The sequence below is a fragment of the Oxyura jamaicensis genome, chromosome 7 (genome assembly GCF_011077185.1).
Source record: "Oxyura jamaicensis isolate SHBP4307 breed ruddy duck chromosome 7, BPBGC_Ojam_1.0, whole genome shotgun sequence".
Classification (NCBI taxonomy): Eukaryota; Metazoa; Chordata; class Aves; order Anseriformes; family Anatidae; genus Oxyura; species Oxyura jamaicensis.
Genome location: NC_048899.1, coordinates 13,656,791 through 13,674,335, shown reverse-complemented (window position 1 = coordinate 13,674,335; position 17,545 = coordinate 13,656,791). Strand labels below are relative to the sequence as shown.

The window sequence follows — 17,545 nt, the reverse complement described above, 5'->3', positions numbered from 1 at the left end:
ATTATTCTAAAATAACAGTAAAATTACATACAGAGTATGTAATTTAAAAAAAATTAAATACGGAGTATAATTTTTTAAAAATTATATGTGGAATAACAGAAGTGTAATTAGACCAATGTACAGTTAGCAAAAACTGACTGAAATATATTCCAGTGCTAAGGCAGTGCAACTTCTGCAGAATTAAAGCAGTTAAATTGGTGTATATGTGATATGGAATATCTCTATAAGCAAATGACAATAAAACTACATAATATTTCACACATGGCTAATTTTTGAAGACATAAGCACCACATTACATTACCAAGAACAAATATTTTTAAAAAGCTGTGCCTAAGCAAGCTTTATTTTCTTTCATCGATTTCTAGTAGTGTTTGCTCATAATGATGCTGTCTTTTCCCAAATATTTGCTAAAAATGCCTCCTACTTTTCCCCAGAGTACTTTGGTATATTGTCAGGTAATTTTAATCAGATCTATCTCTTCAAGGAACATTTGGGACAGCTCTTAAGAAAAATACTTCCACACGAATACAGCCAATCATATTACCTTATCACAATGGATGGAGTGATAACATTTATAAATAAAAGATTGTCTTCTTTTGAAAAAGTAAGCTATTTATAAACACTGTGGGATAGGTTGTTGATCCTCACCCCAGTGAATCACTGTAAGCCTGTGTTTGAGTCCAAATCTGAAACAATCAATACCTCCTGCTGCTATTTAGAGCTTTGCCAGCTTCTCTGAGCAATCGGGGAGGAGAAAGTGGTCAAGGAGCTGCAGGAGCTGTGCAAGGGGAGATCAGAAAATGAAAATGGAGGAGCCGGCTTTCAGCTGTCCTGCAGACAGCACCGATCCTGTGCCTGCCATGGGTTTGGCAAGCAATGGCAAGGGGGGAGTTTGCAGTGGCTTTGCAGCCCCACAGCCAGTGCTGACTGGGACGAGCTGGCAGGGCCACCTTGGGCCACGTTGGCTTTGGTTTGAGTGGGCAGGGCAGCAGGGTGGAGAGGAAATGTGCCTTGGCCAGCTCCCTGCTCTAGGGTACCTTCTTTGCTGCTGGAGGTGGGGTGACTGCGCAAAGAAAGACATCAGCTAGGATGGACCAGTAGGCCGCAAAGGGATTTTAACAGTAGGTCTATTTTAACTGTAAATGCATTGTAAGAAAAAAAAACGTATTTCACTTACTTCTGCCTGTGAGATGTTTGTTCTCTTCTCATCTTTTTCTAGAAGAGGAAATGATAGAAAAAGAGAAAAGTTAGTACAAAAGAGTTTCGCCATGCAAAGTATTGCAGCTCTGCCCTGCACCCTACAGCACCATTGTAAATAAGGAATTTCCCTTTTGATTTGCAGCTTGTGTGCCTCAGAAATCCAGAGGCCCCGATTAGCGTTTAGACATGAGCACTGTGTCTAAAGCCCTTCACTCACGTGTTTTGACTGTGAACTGACAAGTGGTGGTGTGTGGTCAACACCTGGCCCTTCGGCTGGGCTGGCAGCAGGGCTCCATGCTTGAGTGGCCACGGGGACCCAGGGCTGCTCTGCCCAGGCCCTGCAGTCTCCCATTTCTCCAAAAAAGCAGGCTTACCAAGGCCTAGTAGGATGCAGTAATCCTCAACAAGAACTCCACCTCCATTCAGCTGTTAATTCACTAGTAATGACACTCAAGAGCACCTAACAGTAACATGCAAAACCAGCAAACCAAAGTGTAACTAAGTCTAGTCTTTCATCTTAAAAAAAACACTGGTGTGGTGTTGGAAATGGCTGTGAAATATTTCCTGGTACTGCTTGCTTTTGTTGCCTTGGTTTGCTCTTGAGCATAGGCATGGAAGAAACGGTGAATGCTAGAGATTTCTAATGAAATAAGCACCTCTGAAAACCTAGCTGAACAACTAAATGAACTTGCATGAAGCAGAGGAGCCAAGGATCTTCCTAACCACAGCACTAAATCAGTTTGTGCAACAGATTAAATTATTTTTCTAGTGTTGTCTTGACATGGTTAATGGTCAAAAAGTGTGTCTTCTGATGATGATTTCCCAAATATTTGACAAAGATCATATGGGACCTCTGAAGCACAATAGTTTGGAGCTCTAAAATTTAAGTGTCTCTTAAAAACAGACATCAATGTCTAATTGTGCCACCACGCCTTACAAATTTTTCCACGTGCAGATGCCACTGTGCAATTTCTACTGAGGTGTAGCAGATCTGAAGGAAGAACTAGGTCTGTGTAACATCACTTCATCCAGCTTAGTCCCTGTGTGTCTGCTGCTTGCGGTGTGCTGTGTGTGAGGAGAGCCAGTCCAGGCAGACTGTCTGCATTTCCTGTTGTGCTCTTTACCCTCATGTCCATGCATCTTGCAAATATTAATTGACTTAGTGGGTTTACTCAAAGTATGGATTCGCCATTAGAGACATCCAAATGACTTACACTCCAGGTTAAAATATGTGGTTTGAAACAGAGCTGATTACTCCAGTGTGGTCCCAAAGATACGGAATTAGACAAGACAATCAGGAGGCCAGTTCCTGCCATTGATATTTCCATGACCTTAGGTAGATGACTAATCCCTTCCTTGACTTCCCTACCTGTAAATAACTACTCCAGTACCTAGTATGCTCACAAAGCTCTTTGGAACATGAAGATAGTCTGGCTAAATGGGTGATTATTTATGTGTTAATAATCTTTCATATTGATAGTATAACAGAGAGACACAGACTTCAATGACTTAACATTCAATTATTATTATTATTTTTTTTAAGCTCAGAATCCTGGGTTTAGTTCAGAGGCTGAAAATTGATAAATCAGGAACTTAGAGCGAGGAACAATGAAAAGTAAGTCATGTCCCATTCCTTCCTGAAACTCAAAGCTTGTCCAAATTCAAAGTATTTTTGGTAAACTCAGGCTGAGACTTGCACAAGGAAAGAAAGCTGCTGTCAGCAGCTTTGTCAGATTTCAGGTCTTGTTTCTAAGGATTTGCATTTCTCTAATCCTTTGGACTTGCACTTTTAGTGTTCCTCTTAGTGGGGTGACATTAAACCTACCAGAACTGGAAAGTTTCCAGCCTTTCCTTTCATCCAGCAGCCTTTATATGAGGGTAATTTTGTGAACAAGAACTGGTCCTGTATGGAGTTACAAATCATTTATATCCGCAGCGCAAGGAATGCCAATAAACAGCATCAAACACTGGAAATTCAAGAACGACTTACATAAACACAAAACCAAACAGTTTTTCAAATCCAATAAAGAGATACCAGAAATGAACCTGAAGGACCAAAGGAGACAAACCTGAAGCAGAAGGTGTGAAGTGTTTTACATGAGTTGTGAGATAAAAGGAAAGACAGAGATAGTCGGAGGTATGTTTTGGTCAATGGTACATCTTGGCAGACATTCGTTTTGAGGACAGAAAGAGCATTGCATGCTTATTTTGATAAAAATGTGTTAATGGAGAGCGTAGATCTTTAAGGAGAGGTGACAAGAAATAGGAACAAGGCAAGCTGAGATCACTGTATGTCATAGACCAAGGCAGGGAATAGAAAATGCACAAAAATTCTGCACATAGGAGAGAAGGAAAAGATATAAAGCAAGAGAGAGAGAGCAAGAAGAGGGCAGTGCTTCTGTGTGTGCAGCTGAGGTAGTGATGAGAGACATGGGCAGTGGGCTGTAGCAGAAGCTAAAGGAGAAATTTAGAGATGACAGAGAGCAGAGCAGGAGGGCAGTGTGTACTGGAGTTTGACCAAGAGCTCCCTGTCCAGGGAAATAGTTTGAGCTATACTGGTCTAACTGAAGGGTTGCAATTATACTTGTGTGAACACTCTTACTTGGATAGAAATAGTGTTTTTCCAGTCTAAATTATATTGCTTTGAAAGCAGTTTAATGTCATGAAAGCATGTTCTTAATAAGAGTGTGTCCACCAGAGACACACAGGTCCTCATGATGCTCTCACTACAACAAGTTAGTTCTGGCATGAGAAATCTCAGAGAGAGCAAAATTTGTGATGGGAAGGGATGGTATAAGGTAAGAAAGAATACGATCAGTCAGCTGCTATAACTGAGATGTATCCATGTAACAGAAATCAAACAAGACATTTCCCACCCTTACACCCGTCAAATCCATTGACAATTAGAAATTGAATTTCTTTACTAAACTCTTTGAGCATAAATTCCTCTTGAGAGGGGTGAGGAAATGATCTGAAACTAAACAGACTTGATTCACAAGGGAGAATGAAATCCCTTGTTTCTCAGTGTCCTTCAGTTCCCATTGACTACTGTGCACACTTCTACTCACAAAAAAAACAACACATTTCTACAGAAAAAGTAATTTCCTTGTCTTGTGTATAACTAGGCAATTACACATGGAGAATTCAATTGATCAGGTATACTTCTGTCCTACATGAAATTAAACTCTTGGTTAGATAACTTCTCCCTACAGGTTCTCTTTCTGGGGCCAGGGAGACTGTTTAATGATGCTCCATTTTCTTCTCACAGACCATAACATTGCTCACAGAACACAATACTGCTCTGTTATACTCCAGATCTGAATATATGGCATTTTTCCAGTTTGACTTATTCTCAGCTGCCCTAATTAGCTAACTACAATCTAATACTCAAGTCATTTCTTGACAGCTTTTACATTTGTGTTTTCAAGTGGTATGTTAGAAATCATATGAGAAGAACTGAGAACAGATTTGTATGTACCCAAGTTACTGGAAAGTGGGGATTTGTCTCCCACATGCTCATGTTAGCTTAGCTCTTTTGAACATTTATTAGCACAGCCACCCAACCAAGCTGACAGAATAAGCTGATCTACTCCAAAGGTGTCCTTACATGAGGTCAGAAATAAGGTGCTGTTATCTGAGGTCAGACAGGATCAGAGCATACAGAAGCTGGCTATGGGCAGGATGACAACTGCCTAATGCAGCTCATCACTCTTCTGAAGCTACATTGCTGTGGAAACAGCAAGGACATGCCGAGGGAAGCCTGATGGTCATTTTCAAGATCAAAATTCAACTGCCCCTCTTCTCCCACTGGGTGATGTTAATGCACTTGCAGTAGTCACGCAGGGCAAGAGGTGATGTGTTTTAAAATATGTGGCCTCTGATATCACTCATGGACTCTGCAGTGGAGTCATCCAGCAGCAGCTGGATGTCATCCAGCAACAGCTCATCTCATCCAGCTAAGTACCCTGCTTTCTTTCCTCTTGGCAAGAACAAATAAAAGCTTCTTCTGTAGGGTTTCAGTCAGGAACTGGAGGAACAGACCAGGTCAGAGAGGGTGGCTTTTACACAAGAGAGAAACTCAGTAAAACGTTGGTGTAGTTGTTGGAGAAGGTGTTGTGTAGAGAGTTTGGGATTTTCCTTGGGAAAACAAAGATGTGGAGTTTCAGATAAAATCATAGGTGGTTGGTAGGGTTTTGGACTTTTTAGGGGGGTCAGAGTATCTAAATTTCCCCTTAAAATAATAACTACAATAATTCTTTAATTGCTCAGATAGTGGAAATAATGCATGAGTCACGTGCCTATAATAGATGTAAGTTAAAGAAAGAGAAACAAGAATGGTCTGAATCTCAGTTAAATGATCCTGAAGAAAGAGTTTAACGACATGATTCCATCATCGGTCTGGAGCCTGCTTACAGTCCTGCCCCTGTACTGTGTCAATGGTACCACTGGAAAGAGCAAAGTAAATGAGCAGAGCTACGGACACAGCCTTTTGCATGCAGACTATAGTGCAGGAAACACCAGGCTATGGAGACAGAAGTCAGATAATGCTACAGCTGTGAAACAATTCTGCCAATTTCGTGAGTTTTTGTGAAGTGTCTCCATGGAGAAACACTACCACGCCTGTCAGCAAAGCTTTCTCTCTTGAAAAATGTCAAAGAAATGAACCAACTGCTGACTTCTTATGAATATGATTGATGATGACATCCAGTTTTGTAGGCAGAAAATTGAAACTCATTTTCCTGGATCTGGCTCCATTAGCCATCTCTTGAGATGAAAAGGAGGGTAGCTCTTGGCTCCAGGTGCAGGGGGTTGGTGTTCAGGCAGTAGGCAGCAGAAGACTGCTCCCAGCCCTGCTGTGTGCAAGTTTTGCAATAAGGCAGATCACCTGTTTCAAAAACTTGCATTCAAATGGCACAAACAATTTCAGGAACCAGAAAAAGAAATGCATTATTTTTCAAATAATTCTTCATTCTCTTGCCACTTAGTGGTAGGTGAACCTGAAATTTTCTGAACATTTTGGTTTCTGTCATTTCACATTTCAGTTTCTCCATCATAAAATATGGGTTTTTAAAATAATTATTATTAATCTACCAGCTTGCCTCACTGGTGTTTGATGACCACAGTTCGTATTTGCATTTGTATTTGTAAAATAAGCTCACTGAAATCTGATTTAGAAATTGACTGGTGTAATTTATTTTGTGATATTTTTTTTTCTTTTTTATAAAAACTACATTTCCTTTCTTCCAGAAGACAAAATAAGATCAAAAAATATTTCATGCTTTGCTTTTGGCAGAACGCTAACCACACATTGCTGGATTAGCTAGAACTTCATAGCTTTTTACTAAACCACTGAGCTAGGAAATGGAAAAAGTATTATAAGGCAAACATTAAAAAACAAAAACAACAACAACAAAAAACCCTCATGTAGCTAATTGTTTGACTTTTGCTTGTTGGTTTCTATTTGCCTGTATCTATCAATGAGAACTTGACTATGGGTATGGATGTAATTACATTTAATTACAAAAAAAATATCCTGTTAGGCCCTCCCGGCCTGAGTATGTTTCTGAAAATTTTCACATTGCAAAAGCACCTCATTAAACTCCAGTATTGCAGCTGCTGCGGTAAATGTAGCTAGAGGGTCTTCTCCCTCCTCAGTCAAACGCTGACAGGAGAGTACATTCATTACTGTTCTGCTGCATTTCACACACTAATCGGCATCTAAATTACTGCCTGCTCCTTTAGGGAACACTAATAGCAAGATTTGTATAGGAAATATTAATAAAAAACAGGAAAGAGAGGAGTTTGCTGGAAACACAAACATTAGGATGCTTAACATGTAAGGCACCTGCGGTTAAGGCACGTATCCTGTGGAAGATCCCGTGCTACCCTGACAGCACCTACCTGCCACCCTAGCTGAGGTGACTGTGCGGTAGATGGCTTCTGCACACCAAGTATTGGCACAGTGTGGCAAGGTTGTTCTGGTTGAGAGGACAGAGAAAGATTGAACTGATGGAACCAAAGAGAATAGGTCAGAGAGAAATGTGCATGTGGGACAGAACAAGGAGGCGGCCGTGGTCTTCTGCTCATGGGCAACCCCCTTGTAGGACAGGGAACTCCCACAGGGCTGCAGCACTTTGCACTACCATGCCCTTAATTGCTACTTGGAAAAAATAAAAACAGTTATAAAAAAATAAACGTGAAAAGTTGCAACAACAACAAAAAACTTCAGATGAAACCACAATGTGGCAATTTCACTGATTTTACTGTTTCCTTGTCTAAAAAAAAGAGACTCCTGTTCTGCAGAATTCTCTTCCTAGACAGTGACTTTCTCTGGATCTATTTTGATACACTCCTGCTTACAGCATCAGAGAGTTGAATTGATTGTTCTCATGGAAGTGCAGCATGGGGAGAGTCAATCTTGAAGCTGTGAGGAAGGGCTGGGCAGCTGGACATGGGGTGCTTTATAGCGATGTGCCTGGCTGGATGGGAAAGGACCCCAGTGTCTGCGGAGAGCAGACCTGTGTGCTCTTCCACCACCTGGCTGTTCCATGTCCCGCACCTGAGCAAAAGGCTTGGATTCACCTGGGCTTTCTTTACATCCAGACCACATATTCCTATACCAGTGGGAAATGGCTCTGCAAGGAATTTATTACTAACTCAGAATTTACATGCTATTTCAGCCCAAGTGTAGTTTGGTCATGCCATCTCCTACACTAAGCTGGCTCAACATTACTCTCATTCATCTTGAAGTTTTTTCCAATGAGCTTCTGACTGTAACCAGCCTTCCAGAGTTAGCTAAAATGCCATAGGCCTGGTGAGTCAGTTTGTTTTGACATTTTATCTTTTCTTTCCGGGTGAATTAGCCCATTTATAGTCACAAAGCTATTTCCCACCTTCAGTACTGAAGCAGCCATCACTAGTACTGAGTATGGACAGCCGTCATCTTAGACCAAATACTTCCTGACGGTGCTCAAAGACAACTTCTAAATGAAAAGAATGATGATACTTCTCCTACCAACACAACAGCATCTGGTCCAAGCAGGGTCTGCATCACTGCACACCACACAGGCAGTACCCAAGGACCCACATACAACTGCACAGCTGTAAGAATGTGAAATAAAACCCTTTCGTAATATACACAGATCAAAATTTCTTTAAAACATACATTCTGATACTGTAATCTGGTTTGTAAGAAACTGGAGACATTACAAACATCAAATGTGAATCTGAATGCATTTGTTCACATCACACAAATCTCAAAAGGGAATTGTATGGTGGTGCCTGCTTCACAAGCTTGTTATTCCAGTTTCACACCCAGCTATGTAAATCAGTCTAGTTTCACTGGCATTAAACTAGAATATAACAGTGATGAATCAGGTCTGCAGCCTTACCACAGAGCACTCATGAATTGTTATTACAAGCATCAAAAAATCGTCCTTCTCCTAAGCTTTATGTTTTCAACTTTCTGTTCTCCCTCCCTAAGAGATTCCAAACCTCTTAAATAAATAAATAAATAAATATTTAAGTTCCAGAAATCAATATAGCATCTCAAAATATACTTTGGAAGATATTTTAAGTTCTTTATTTTCTCCTGTCTTCTTAATAATGACTTATTTCTTATTATTAATGACTGAGTTTTTCTTTCTGCCTTCTTTGATACTCTGACCATACATTAAGCAAAACACCATCACATTCCTAATCATCACCACTTTGCTAACGGAGAACCTCTTGTAATGCATCTAGGAGTCATGCACACAGACAGATGGGTGTAAGCAAGAGCACATCTGCATCTGCTGTGCTTTGCTGCTCTGCATAGGCAGGATGGGAGCTGAGCAGCACTTACGCACTTTGGTGAGCATTTTAAACACAATTAGACCCTTTTAACAATTTTTAAGTCTATGGGCAAAATATGCACCACAATCAGGAGCTTTTATAAAGGCAAACTGAACTAATTTCACAGAATGGTAAAGTCCCTTTGTAATATTTGAGTGGTTTTTGTTGTTGGTGGTGGTTTGTTGTTGTTTGTTTGCTTGCTAGTTTTACTACTTCCATTTACTATTTTACTTACTATCCCAGTCATGATTTTACTAGAACACAAAGCAGCCTTTGTGGAAAAACCTGTCATGAAAAAAATCTTCCATTATAAAATTTCTTTTTCTCATAGCAGAAGTCCTGCAACCCCGCACCCACGAGGCCCTCTTCTGTAGCCCTGCTCTGTGAGAGGGTCTGTGGGCAGGAATGCTGGGGCAGACCTTCCCAACAAGAAGTCCCTCGTCAGTTGTATGGAGATGGCTACACACTTGGCAGTTCTTCCCAGAGAAAGAAATTAAGCAATGGAAATACATTTAAAATAAATTTTCTCTTTGAATAACTGATGACTAACTGAATAATTGACTTGTCTTTAAATCAATGCTAGGCTTGGAGCTGCTTTCTTGAAGTGTATCTCTATCCTGAAGTGTATCTATGTACCACAAACTTCTCTTTGGTGAAGTTAACAGAGATAGCTCTCAAAGAACAAGGGGCAAGAGTGGAACAAGGAGAACAAGAGTGGAATCAGAAGAAAGGAAGTCAGTCTTTTATTTTTTTTCTTTCAGTATTTCTGATTATATATATATAGGTCCCAATATAAACATCGTACAGGGTTTGGGAGAATTTCTCTGAGATAAACTTTCCATATAATTTGCAGTTATCAGCTAGTAATTCATGGCGTTACAGCTGGGAGACATCTCCTGCAAGACCACGAGGTGTCACTGCGACCAGAAGTACCAGGTCAGGGTTGCCCTATACCTGGCTTCCAAGCCGCAGTAAATTAACTCTTTCCAGAATAATATCATGTAGTTAAAAGCAAAGTACATTTTCCCATTTCCAGCACAACAAAGTTAAGTTTAATCCCAAGTCTTTGTAATTTGTCATCTGTGCACACACTGCAGTGCCTATTACGCTCTGACCCTCTGGAACAAGAGGTACTTGGGAGCCTGGTTTAGTTTACAGGAAGGTTAGGGGAAGGGAATACTGCTCTAGACAAAACAATTCCAGCCCAGAAGTTCAAAACAAGTTGAGTGCTGCTCAGTATAAATTCTGTGGCAAATCTAAGGTCTGCATCAGCAAAACAAACCAGAGTTTATGAGAAAAGCGAAAAACAGAAAATCATTTTACTACTGACTTTACTAGGCCATAAGCAAAAGGAAGTTTTGCCACTGACTTCAAAGCCACGATTTTATCCAAGATATATTGCATGATTATGGTAAACAAATAAACAACCAACCAAATAACAACAACAACAAAATAAATCCAAGGAACCAACCAACTAACCAAGCAACAACAACACAGACAAATGACTGTCATTTAGTGAACTATTTCTAGCATTACGTCAACTAGGAAAGAACTTCAGCCATCTGTGGACTGACTTCTTAGTCTGAATTGTTACACATATGCATAATATAGATAACAATGTATAAAAATATATAATACACATATAAATAATGACAGTCACATTAATAGTCACTCCATCTGTGAGATCCAAGTTAATTCATTCAACTAGATAAAAGTGAGGCAAACTGAAGCAAACTGCTGTGACTGGTGATGTGGAATTTGAAATCCTTGGCCTGTTGGCCTGAATGTTGATTGTAAATTCAAGTCTCAGATGTGTGTAAAGTGTGTCTTAAAAGATACATGATGAGTTGCACACAACTCTCTTTTATGGACATTCTTTTAGGATGATTCAACTCTCTTCTGGACTGAAATGTAGATAAGAAATTCTATGTGAGGCAAATATATGTAAACTAGGGTGACGCTGATTTTCTGGCATGATCTCTGGTGGCTCTGGGGAAGAACGTCAGTACAGTAGGAGGAGAACCTGACAGCCAACATTTCTTTGTGCCCTGGGAGGTGCTGGAGGGTCAAAGTGAAGTACAAGATGACTTTGGAAAAACAGAGTATCGCAGAGATTTGGAACAAGTCAAGGGACAAGGAATGGAAAATCAACCTAAAGCATGACACTTTGTCTCAAAATTTGACTGCCTGTGTAGAAGGAGAACTTACCTAATTGTGAGGTTATACTGACACCAGGCCTATTCTGACACAAAAGGATACGTCAACAAAGATTACATCTTTGCTCTGTGGGTTAAGGGCAGTTTCCACACTCACAGCACAGACTAGCCTGGAACATGACAGTGAAAGAAAAGAAATGCATGGAGGAAAAGGGGAGGAAGTAAAGGTAAAGATTCTGAGTGGCTTGAGGAGGGCCAGAGCTGTCCAGTGACTGCCAGCAAATACTCAAAGGAACAGGAGCAAAGAGCTGAAACTTCCCACTAAAATGAATGTGTCCAAGCAAAACATACCGCCAAACTGTTAAATATTTGAAAATAATGGCTAATGTTTTACCAACTATTACCAAAGCACATTCACAAAAACTTCCCAAATAGTTTGCCCATTGACTCTAACACTCCTAACAATATATTAGTTTGTGAAAAGACTTAACTTGTTCATTAAATATTTTCAAGTAAAAAAACCTAAGTACCTTGAGAGAACAGGTTGGGAATTCACCAGTAATACTGAACAGTGTCAGTGGTATGTTACTTCCCAGATGATTGTTTTATGTTCAGCCTGTGTTCAAATGAGATAGTGAAGAAGTTGAGATCTAAGTACAGCTGAGGCAAAGATCATGAAGAAATATCCAAGATGACCAGTAATACAATACTAGCTGGTCCCCTGATACACGTTTAAAGCATTCCCTAATAGCTTTGTATAGAGGAATCAATTGCAATGGAAAATGGCTCGGAACTGACCCACCAGTGGCAATCTATGTACTGGAGTTGCAGCTGCAGTAACCCCCCTGCGAGCTGTTCCTTTCTCTGCTGTGAGCAACAAGAACATCCTAAGTTCTAAAATAAAAGGCATCATCAACAGCCAAAACTAAAAAAAAAGTCAAACATTGCTTGCTATAGCTCATAAAACAAGAAAAAATATCCTAGCTGAATGGTTTTATATTATACAGTCTGGAAAGTGACATTTACCAGGGGAGAAGAAAACATATACCAAATAAAACTCTTCCATAGCCAGTGATTATTATTGCTGCCTTTGCAGTTTCATTCCTTTTTGTATAATACCTCAAGGATTTCAGTAAAAATATGTTTTAAAGTTAGTCCTTGCCAACTACTCTCTGCTTTCCTATGATTAGATTGCACATGCATAAAGCCCCTCTCATACATGTATCAACTTATGCTCAAATTAAGTGAACTATTAGCAATAATGCTTCTTGGGTTTTGTGACCCTTATACAAAAAGACGATGCAAATGTCACTTTTGTGGATTCATTCTTTGTTTTTCTATCTGGAAGTTTTCGAAGAGTCAACATAATGAGGTTCCATAATCTCATTCTCACCATGAACATGGCTAGACAGGATGGAAATGACAGGCCAATCATTTGTTAACGCAGACTAAGTTAGCCCGTAATTTCCAAAGACATTTTTCTGAATTTCTACTAACCTCACTAAATACCAGGGCCAGAGGGGATCCTGTATTTTGTGTTATATGTCTTCATCTGCACTGTCACAATCAGCAGCACATCATTGTGATTCATGTGGAATGAATTGTTCCACACCCTCCTACAGGATATGCTATACACATTAAGGCTCAAGTCATCCACTAGCATCAGCGTTTTAGAAAGCCTGAAAGCACATTTCTAAGCAATTACAGCTCTGCTGTCTACTTACCTTATTTCAAAAACAGAAAGTAAAAAAACTAATGTTGAACTGGATTGAAACACCTGGATCACAATTCTTTAAATGAAAAATATTCCTCTCTCTCTCTCTCCCTCCCCATGGTTCTCCCACCCCCCTCTAACACATTTAACTCTTCAATATAATTCCAAATTGGTGGTGGTCAGAAAAAGAGCAGGAAAGGTTCACCCACATCTCAGCTTTACACCACTGTCTGAGAAGAGCTACAGCAGAGAATTCAGAAAGACTTGAAGGGAATACTATCACCACGAGCCTTCTCTTTTCTGAGTGATAGAGACTCAGTGCTGAAACATTTAGGCTGTGGGATGTCTACGTACCAGGATAAACAGTACTGTAGGATGCAGTAGAGCTCACTGCTTTACTTCATAAGAACTTTCCATCTGGCCCAACCAAGCTCCAGCACTGCTGTGTGTGACTCTTCTCTGCTTATGTTGTCAGAATGAAGGATATGGTCTCAAGTGGAATATACTGCCTTTAAAATGCACATTTGTGTACTTAGCACTGCTAATGGACTTCTGAAAGTGTGGTTTGGCTCTACAAGATAAAAAAAATGCCAAGACATTCACTCACTGTGGTATGCCTGTGTCATAGGTATCCCAAGGAAAACACTAAGGAAATGAGTGTGGAACTGCACTTCATTCTGCTGCTATCATACTCTCTTGATCACCCAGTAAAGCTATTTAAGGAAAATATTAGAAGTGATGATTTTAAATACAGACACACAATTAGGGCTTTGAGGGGTGGAAAACAGTTCCTTCCACAGACATATGGTATAATTCTATCCTAGAACTGCTTAGATGACTCTAAAAAGGAATTAGGCTGGTTCAGCCGATCATTTCCCCAGCTCATGACACAGCCAGCTCAGACACAAGGAAAGCAAAGCCAAGCTCTATGGTCCCCGTACACTCTCTGAATTTCAGTAGTCCAGCCTTGTGCAGTTGGTGAAAACTCCCCTGACTGATAGCGTCTTTTTGCTCAGAGTTCCTGCTAGCTTTCAGTCCAAATTCATTAAATTCCTACTGTTGGTGGATGTTGAAGTGAGGCTTTAACTTGAATTACTTCACATAAAGAGTTAATTGTTTTTTCCTCTCTGGAAGCTCAATAAATGGGGCTATCTTGATTGATGCTTTAAGTGCAAACCCTCCCCAGTATTCTGAACATAATGAGGTTAGTGCTAAAAGCTGGATTCTCTCTCATCTGTCCACATTATCTATTTATTCTGCACACATCACCATGGTGAATGAGTGCTGCATTAAGTACTAAATAGTAGAGGTCAAACAAACCTTGTTGTTTTTGTTTGTTTGTTTGTTTTCTCCTCAGGAAGGCTGAAACATTTATTAATGGATTTTAGTTTATTACCTTATGTAAAAAAATAAAAAAAAATAAAAAATCAGTATGATTATATTATTGAAGTATAATTTAAACATAATCTTAAAACATAATGATTTTATATTCTTATTTAAGCCAATTTGTCTTACTATGTTTAAATGGACTTAATTTCAAATTGCCTATGATTTTTCTGCTGTTAAAACAAACAAATAACCCGACACTCAAAATGCAAACAGCATGTTTTGCTCCAGGCTAAACTGGACCTATTTTGATCAAACATATATATTTAAATGTCACAAGCCCCAGTAATTGTCTGTTCATATACCTGTACTAAATATAGCTTAGGTACTTTGACTATAGGTAGCTACATATGCCTAGATGTTTCATTTTTTTTAAATCGGAAGCTCACCATGTATTCACATTGCTCACCAAAACAAATTGTATGAAGTGTATAAGTGTGTAAGTATTTGGCACAGTGCAAACCTGTTAGGGTTCCTCTAGCAAAGTGCTACGCTTTATGAGTGTAATAAAGCTTGAAGCTGTCAAACTGGCTTTCTCACAACATTATGCAGCTTTCCACACTGCTATTCTCTACCCCATGGCACACCTCTTTGTCACATTAGTGCTCATTAAGATGAAAACAGAGGTAAACTGTTCGAAAGCTTATCAGTCCTGACACTGGATAATCAAGGAGCTGGAGATATGTAACACGAAACCATATATATTAAAAATGATTTGCAAATAATCTCCTGGGATGGAAGAAGGCTGTTTCTATGGTGCTTTTGTATAAGGAATGAGGAAAACAGATGAAGAGTACAAGGTTCAGTTCTAAAAATACCTCCTGTACTTTCAAATAGCTCCATGGATGTTGACCCATGGAACACAAAACCAACAGAGGGCAGGAAGCAGGAGCAACAAGCAGTGTCATGGCACACATTAGGAGCTCAGCAGCACGGGTAAGTAGAAGAGGATGTAAATTCACTTGTGGAGTATAAAAGGATGGAATGAGAGAAATGGATAAATGTAATTTTGCCCAAACTATGAATGAGTGTCATGTCCTCGCAGCTGCACCATTTCTCCCATCTAGGTCCAAAATCTGAGTTCTGGTTGTAAATGCCCAGCTTCCATTTCCAGACAGCAGTCATACTCAGTCCCTTCCACAATCCAGAGGTTTCTCAGACCATGACTGCAGCTCATGCTTCCCCTTCTCATGGAGGGAAGACAAACATCACTGAACTTGTCTGGTTTTGACTGTGAATTTACTTCAGCCAATTTAACTGTAGTTGTCTTTGTAGTCTGGGGGTTTAGGTTGTCAGCTGCAAATAGCGAAGGCTCATCCTGAGCTGAGCTGAAGACCACGTAGTACATCCAAAGAGGAGGCACAATAATACTTTGTAGTTATTGTACTTATTTACCATAGAGGTTCTTCCATGCAAATTAAAGAAATCTGAAGGCTGTTTTAACTACCATAACACTTATGGACACAACATACTTTTATTAGGCTATATTCCTACAACAGCCAAAGGAAGAGTGAAGGCATAATACCAAACATATGATAGCTAAGATGGCGAGTTAAGATGGCCTGACAGATACCTGAAAGTACGAGTTCAGAACAATACAAGACCTGAAACTATTGGCTCTTTTTCAACTTCATGATATGTAGCTTACTTGGGCACCGTATGAAGCAGTACGTATTTCACACTGCTCCAGACTCTGTGTTTTACACAACGCATGAATTGTGGGAATGTTTATATTTGTGAACTAATATGTTTATGACCTCAAAAAAAAAACAGCAAAAATGCATCCGTGTGCCTCTGTGATAACCTCTAGATGAGTCAGAGCAGTGCACAGTTCATTCCAACCAAATCAAAGCCTGGTCCTCCAGCGTGGTGTCTTTACCTTGCTGCAGGCAGCATGACAGGTCCTTTGGCAAGTGATGATGATGATGACATAAAATCCTGTCTGCCTTTGAAAGATGCTAACAAATTTTTACTATTATTTTTTAATTTATTTTTTAAATTAAGAAGAGGTTTCATAGCTTCTGTTTGGAATGTGTGAGCTGTTGCTTCTGGGCTGCATTAAAAACAGCTCAAGCACAGTTTCCTGTCCTTATTTTTCATTAATTTATTTAAGTCCATTAACTGTTGTTTTTTTTTTATTTTCATGGGTCAGATCATGGAGTTTTTACTCACATACCATATGTGTGAGGAACTTACGCTGTGGCTTGTCCCAGGGACTCTGTGATCCTGAACTGCAGAGTAAATTCAAACTAACCCAAATTAAACAACATCCTAGCACAGTGTAAATAGGCAAAAAAAAAAAAAAAAAAAAAAAAAGGAAAAAAAGGGGGGATGTTGTTTGCCACTGAACATCTGAAGTTCTGAAGTCACACATCAGCCTGCAGATAGCAGGCTTTTTTCAAGCATAGACATTTTCTTTCCAGTTCAAGAATTCCTCTGTTGCCTATTAGGGCTCATGCAGTGTTTGTTTTATGTATTTCATTGTTTCACCGTGTCAGCTGGCCTTTCTCAGCACAGCCTTGAGGAACACAAAGATCTGCACTGCCCGGACCAGCAGTGCCTGATCTCTGAGCATCTTTGTGCCGGTGGTAAGGCACACAGAGCTAGCTGTACCAGTCCTGTGGTGGGGGACAAACAAATCTTTTTCATTGCTTACTGCCATACCTCCATGAAGTCCTAGACTATAATAAAAACAGACAGCACACTTAAATGATATTCAAATTTAGCATATAGAAAGGCCAACTTTTAGACACCCGCCCCCCCCCAAAAAAAAAATAAAAATAAAAATAAAAAAGTTAATGACAGGTTTTTTTATAACCACATTAGAAGCCTAAATTTGCAATTGAAAGCAGCTGTTATTTGGCTTACTCACTCTCTATTTTCTGAACCAAAGTAAGCAGTATGTCCTACCAGAATCTCATGCTTTTGAAAAACATATCAGTTTTCATGAACTGTGAGACCAAGAGTTCTCTGTTGATTCAAGTTTCAGTGAGTTTTGCCCGAGAAAGGACTGCAGGACTGGTTTACAATTGACCAGAAACAGCTGTCTCCTACCTAGCAAGTCTCTTGCCTTGCAAGAAAAAGTGTGATTGTTAAATGTAAAACTTCAATGTCAGAACATAACACATCTACCCTCTCAAGGATATACTTCTGGCATAGTTTGCATCATCAGAAAAGCACAGCTATACATGACAGTAAGATTTATTATGCAGGGATAGTCTGGGAGTGTCTAGAACCAATTTAGCATAAAAAAAAA

General features: G+C 39.7%; 1 protein-coding gene across 1 annotated transcript in view; it reads right to left on the bottom strand.

Moving 5' to 3' along the window:
• PPP1R1C (protein phosphatase 1 regulatory inhibitor subunit 1C) overlaps positions 1–17,545 on the bottom strand; it is a 47,769-nt gene that overhangs the window by 23,054 nt on the left and 7,170 nt on the right. The window contains 1 exon segment of the mRNA XM_035331288.1: positions 1,178–1,215. Coding sequence (XP_035187179.1) covers positions 1,178–1,215 — 38 coding nt within the window.